At 54.3% G+C, this 6,002-nt stretch overlaps 1 protein-coding gene across 1 annotated transcript; it reads left to right on the top strand.

Moving 5' to 3' along the window:
• The first annotated feature begins 4,176 nt into the window (after positions 1-4,176).
• Positions 4,177-5,860, top strand: TM4SF19 (transmembrane 4 L six family member 19). The gene is made up of 4 exons (XM_058844511.1): positions 4,177-4,584; positions 4,694-4,762; positions 5,182-5,366; positions 5,655-5,860. The coding sequence occupies exons 1-4, from the start codon at positions 4,315-4,317 to the stop codon at positions 5,839-5,841; spliced, it is 711 nt and encodes a 236-aa protein (XP_058700494.1). The 5' UTR covers positions 4,177-4,314; the 3' UTR covers positions 5,842-5,860.
• The last annotated feature ends 142 nt before the right edge of the window (positions 5,861-6,002 follow it).

Genomic DNA, 6,002 nt, shown 5'->3' with positions numbered 1-6,002 from the left:
TCTAATGGAAGTCTGTTCCTGTGTTATATGGGGAGTTGCTGAGTTTTTCCTTGAGGATACTGCAGTAGAAGGATAAGGAGCTGTTGATGACAGCACTGCCCAAGAAGGCTTCAGGCTGTTTTATCTTGAAGTGACACAAACTTGATAGGAAAAATACCTGGATGAAAACTAATAAAAAGAGGCAGGCATAGGATTTTCCATCCTTTCCAATGAAAGAGCAGAGGAAATGGGACTTCCTATTCTGAACAGTGTCCTCCTGGTACAGGTGGTGGCAAAGCAGAGCCTCTGACTTCTGCAGTTGTGTTTGGGCTCCTTGGGAAGTTCCTGTCGTGGCCTGGCATGAAATGCTGAGGAGCAGGGGCCCTTCTGGACCAGGACTTGGCAGGTACAGTGGAGAAACAGAAATTAAAAAATCAATTTTGGGTCATCCTCATGTTCCTGACTGTAGGTAGGTCTGCACTGAAACAGTGGAACTCAGCCCCTGGCACGGTCTTGAAGCTGGAAAACCCTGAACTCTTCATGCAGCCTAGGAAAATATTTCCAATTCCAACTGAGTTGGGAATCTTTTTACATCAATCTGCAGGTCAAGGAACCACAGGGATATCTGCAACCCAAAATTCCTCTTGGGGTTTAATTTACTTTTCCTTTCTGTAAATGTCCATCTTTTCATGGGGTTGGTTTATCTGAACTGTAAATTTGGGTGACATTTGTAATCCCTAAAGCGAATATTGTCCAGCATTGCGTTGGTGTTTCCTCAGTTCTAGGTACAAAAGCCCTGCAGGGCTTCTCTAAGGGGATTTTGGGAGAAGTCTTGGCTGAGTAGTGGCAGATGCTAAGGAGAGGAGTGGGAGACACCAGAGGGGATCTGAACCTTCCATCCAGAACCGAGGTGGAGGCTGGTTTGGCACTGAATGGTTCCTTCCCACCAATTCAGGCTCACCTCAGTCTCTTTGGCTCTCCTTGAAGCCAAACCACTCTTGAAACCCAGCCTGCTCTGCAGTTTCCCCAGCCCCAAAGGAGTCTGAGGAAGCAAAGGGCCGGGGAGTAGGAAGTGAAGGTGCCTCTTCAGCTGTGAGGAACCAGCAGGAGGACCTTGCCAAGCTGGAATTCAGCTGGAATTGTAGGTGGAACCACATTTGGCTGCACCAGGACTGGGTGACTTTGGCAGGAAGTTCCTTGCCCATAATTGCTGTGCTGACACTTTCACAGTTGAAGTCTGATGTGAGAAAGGCAAGCACACAGCTCCTCATGTGCAGGGCTAAAATGAGCCTTCTATTATGATTATTCTTATAAGGAAAAGATCAGCAATCCAGGAAAGAGAGCGTCACCCGGATGCTTCACACTTCCTGACGTGGGGTTTTCTGTGGGAGATGATGGAGCAGGTCATGTGTGTGACGTAGGAAAGGCACAAGATGAGGTTGCAAAACATTTTCTTCCAGCAGAGTGAAAAATGGGTTCCCCTCTGTCTAAGTAATAAAAGAGAGGAAGGAAAACTTGGACTCTGGTTATCCTGCATGCAATGTCTGTCTTCATTGTAGAGACTGATTTGTCTTATTTAAGGATGAAATACCCTGAGATGAACTCAGGTGCTTGAGCACAGTGCTAAGGATGCCAAGGTCTCAGGCTCAATCCCTGTGTGGGACACTCACCTCAGAGCTGGACTCCATGATCCTGCTGGATCCCTTCCCCCTCAAACTGTTCTGGGATTCTGTGACTAAAATGGGAATTCCTCTCCTGCTGCTGACTCTGATTTTCCTTTCAGAAGGACTGTCAGATAATCCGTTCCTCAGTTTATTTTTGCAAGAGGAATGGAATTACCTGCTGTAACTTGGCCTCACCCATTCATCTTTTCCCATGTGGCTCTTGGAGGGCTCTCAAAACTCTTCTTTGAGAAGGTTCTTCCTTCTGCCTGCACAGCCCATGAGCCATTCTTCTCTTTGCTTGTGCCACTTGCAACTCCTCTGCCAACAGACCTGCCCCATTTTTGTTGCTACAGCTTCTCTGACTCCTGTTCTCAGACACAGAGGCCATTCATGTTCTAATCCTGTTCCTGACCTTCTCTGTGGGAACTGAAGTTTCCCTGTTGCACATTAGCTGCCAGCCATAGCAGATAGGAAATGCTGATATCTGATGACTTATAATAATTAAGATATCCAGAAATAACCTTCCTCTCTCAATCTTATTGCAAGCATGAGATACACACATGGTGGGGATACACTCAGCACCTGAGGAAAAGCCAAGGACACCTGTGAGGAAGCAAAGGGTGGGAGGTAGGAGCCAGTTGACACATGGGAATGTTTATTCTGAAGCTTTTATTGAAGTATTAGAGAGGAAAGTATTATCCCAGCATCTTCACCCCAGCTTGTTCCAGGAGCAGCAGGTTGAGGCATTTAATGCAGCTGTGGTAGAAGCCTTAAAATCTGAGTTTGTGCCTGTTTGGGTGAACTGTGCCAGTGTAAATTCTGAAATGGGGAAGAGCAAGGCAGAAGCGCAGCCACAGCGTTGGCAGAGGCTGGCTCATCCAGCCAGTCATCCTTCCTTGGGATGGGGGAGATGGAGGGGGATGATCTGGTGGGCGGCCCCGGGGGGAAGGAGGGGAGGGGAGCAGATGCTGAGGTGTCAATAAATAGTCACCCATGGGCGATGCCTCCGGGCCAGGGCTCATCCCAGGGGTGGACGCCGCTGCTCGGGGTGACATCACTGCAGGTAAGCTGGGAAGTGGGGAGGAGTTCCCTGGGCTTTGCTGGAATCTCTGTGCTTTTGGTCATGGATCTGTGCTGGCAGAAGGGAGACCTGCTTTCACAAGGGTCCTGCTGGACACAGGACCACCTGCACTTTGGCTCTGCCTCCCCTGCACAGGGGTTTGTCCATATTGGCCGAGGAGCTGCTGCTTGCTCAGGGGGATGTTTGGAGGGGAGAGATCTCCATGGGAGCTTCCTGAGGGAAAGAGACCTCCTGCCATCCCCAGGGAGAGGGCAGCGGTGGGAGGAAAGGAGAGTGCTTGGAGAGGTTGAAGGCAGGCATGCAGAAAGGCTCTGGCCGGTGAGAGCCCAGGCTGTGAGCTCAGAGGAGCAGGAGCTGTTCCAGAAGGCTGTGGGGAGGTTGGGCTCAGCAGAGGGCACTCATGGCTGTGGGAGGAAACAACCACATGCGATCCCTGGACTGCAGGCAGGACCTCACTGGGGGCAGGAAGCCCCAAACTCCCTACACCAAGGCAGGGAGGATGGAAATCAAGAGAGGTGGAATTCTAGGATGGGTGGAGCTGATGGTCCCCCTCGGGTGTCTTGGCTGGTGTCCCTGCACACAGGTCTCACAGCCCTGCTCCTCCATGCTCAGCCCTCCCCGGTGCCCTGCTGGGACTGGCGGGGCTGGTCCCGAGCAGACCCCGCTGAACCAGTGTCCCCCAGCCCCTCGGGCCGTGCCAGGGCTGGGAATGCTCTTTCTCTTCCTGGAGAAACAACCACACCGTGCTGCAGCCACTTCTGCTTTGCAAAGCCAGAGAGAGCATGAAAAAATCAGCCAGAGCAAGGAACGGGCTGACCCAGGGAACCTGTGCAAAATGGACTGCAGTCGAGCAGGAAAGGGGAAAAGGCATAAGCCCAACTTGAAGCCAAAAGGACTCAGGGTGGAAAACAGCTGGGAGCCAGGACAACAGCAAACTGTGCCATTTTCAGCAGTCCCAGAGTGACCAATGCACATCCTGTGCAAGATGAGGGGCTTGTAGGTGCAGGAGAGAGGCAATTTTGGACAAGGTATCCCCTGGAGATGGGCAGGTGCTTTCTAGACAAACTCATAACTTAATAAGATGCCAGTGGAACTGGAGGATAGGTAATAATGAGTTCTTAATTAAATTTAATTGGTTTCAGCGTACTCAGACCTGTGGTAGGACTAGTGCATCAGGGATGGAATAGCTGTCAGATTTGATTGGAGACTGATGTGCTTCCACAAGACCTTGCACAAGGATTTTGCCTCTGTCCCAGCTCCCTCCTGCTGATTGTAAACTCTGAAAGCCAAACTGAGCCGTGGTGGGTGGTTGGCTCCCTGCAGAAATATTTTCATAGGACCTCAGACTGGCTTTTCTTGGAAGGGACCTTAAGGACCATCTTCCCCTGCCATGAGCTGGGACACATTTTGGAAGAGTCAACCCTGCGGTCACACAGGTCTTGGGGCTTGGTGTGGGAGCACCATTGTCCACTTGGCAAAGAAGTATTAGAATTTCCATTGGAAATTGCCCTCAAGTAGGGGCAGTGCCATCAGGGTGAGCCGACACCCACAAGCACAACCCAGCAACTCCCATCCACCCACAGCTGAGAGATGGGCTCAGGGCGGGGAACCCCCGGGGCGCTGCGGGGCCAAACGCAGCCCTTTCCTCTCCTCCTCTTCCTCCCTGTTCCATGCAGGACAGCCATGTGTGTGGGGAAGTGCAGCCGGATCGTGGGTCCCTGCCTGCTGGTGCTGGGCACGCTCTCCATGGCAGCCAGCATCCTCCTGCTCTTCCCTGCTGGAGCATCCAAGTACCTGCTGGAGGGACACATCAGCAGCCACGCCAAGGCTCTGCCGGGTGTCTGGGGAGGCGGCATCGCTGTGAGTGCTGCGGGGTGTGTCCTTCCCCCGGGGCTGGAGCAGGGACAGAGGGATGGGGCAGGACAAGTGGCTGCCCTTTGTCCCCCCAGCTGGGTTTCTGTCCCTGCAGGTGATGCTGGCAGCGACCCACGTCACGGCACTGGGGTGGCAGTGCCCCGGCTGCGGCACCCGACACAACGTAAGCCAGGGCAGGGACCCACGGTGGGACATGGCAGGGATCCTCCTCTCCCCTGGGGGATGGTGACAGGTCCCCCCTCTCCTGTGCTGGGTCACAGACCCCTTTCTCGTGGTGCCACGGTGGGATGTGGAGGAGCCCCTCTCCCACCGCAGGTCTGAGCGCTGCTCTCCCATGGCCGTGTGACGGGCCATGGCAGGGTGCCACCACCCTGGGGACACGGCTCCAGTGACTGCTGGGATGGCATCTGCAGGTCGCTGCCTCTCCCTACTCCCCGTCCACTTCTGCCCATCCCAGTGATGGCTCTATCCTCAGCCACAGCTGGCAATGGGAGTTTTCCCCCCTCCCAAGCTCTGCTGACAACCTGCAGCCGCGTTTTGGGTCCCCTCTGACTTTGTGTCCCCCACGGGTGCTCCTTGCAGGCGTTCATCTCCGTGGTGCTCTCCAAGCTGGCTCTCCTGGGCGCTGCCGCCTGCTTCGTGCTCTCTGGGGTGGGACTGACCAATGGCCCCCTCTGCTTCTACAACAGCACCGAGCTCGGCCTCAGGCACGGCGCCTTCTGGGGCTACCCCTTCCTCGATGCCATTGACCTGGGGCCTGATGCCAGGTGAGGACTGAAGCACCGCTGCTGCCTCATCAATTTAGTGCTAATTAAGTGGATTAATTAAGGTGGGTGGGTGCTTGCTGGTGGTGGTTGATGTAAGACCCTGGTAACTCAAGGAATTCTCACCTTCCCTGGATTTCTACGTGGTGCTTCCCATCCTCCGTAACCCTGCTCATCCTCCAGTGAAGGATGGGATGTCTGGGGGACACTGGGGGTAGAAAGCAAAGGGATTCTGGATTCTGGAGCCGCTGCAGGCAGCATCCTGCACCTTCTCCCCTTCCTGTCACACAGGGCTGAGAACTACCTGTACAACCGGAGCACCTGGAGCATCTGCCTGGAGCCGGAGGGCATTGTCACCTGGCACGTTGTCCTGTTCTCCCTCCTGCTGCTCATCAGCGTGGCTGAGATGGTGCTGGCCTTGCTCCAGATCCTCAATGGCTGCCTTGGCTGCCTCTGTGGCTTCTGTGATGGGAAGTAGGGCCCGGTGGCAGTGCCAGGAGGCTTGGAGGAGGTGTCACCCTGGGTGTCACTGGCTGCTGGCACACACCGCAGAGGGGTGTGATGTTGTGACACCAGCCCGGTGGGAGAGCCCTGTGTGAGGGACAGAGCTCCTGTGGGGGATGGACACCCCAGGTGTTG

This window comes from Poecile atricapillus, chromosome 8, assembly GCF_030490865.1.
Source record: "Poecile atricapillus isolate bPoeAtr1 chromosome 8, bPoeAtr1.hap1, whole genome shotgun sequence".
In the NCBI taxonomy this organism is placed as follows: Eukaryota; Metazoa; Chordata; class Aves; order Passeriformes; family Paridae; genus Poecile; species Poecile atricapillus.
The sequence above is the reverse complement of the archived record's forward strand: the minus strand, read 5'-3'. Positions and strand labels throughout refer to the sequence as shown.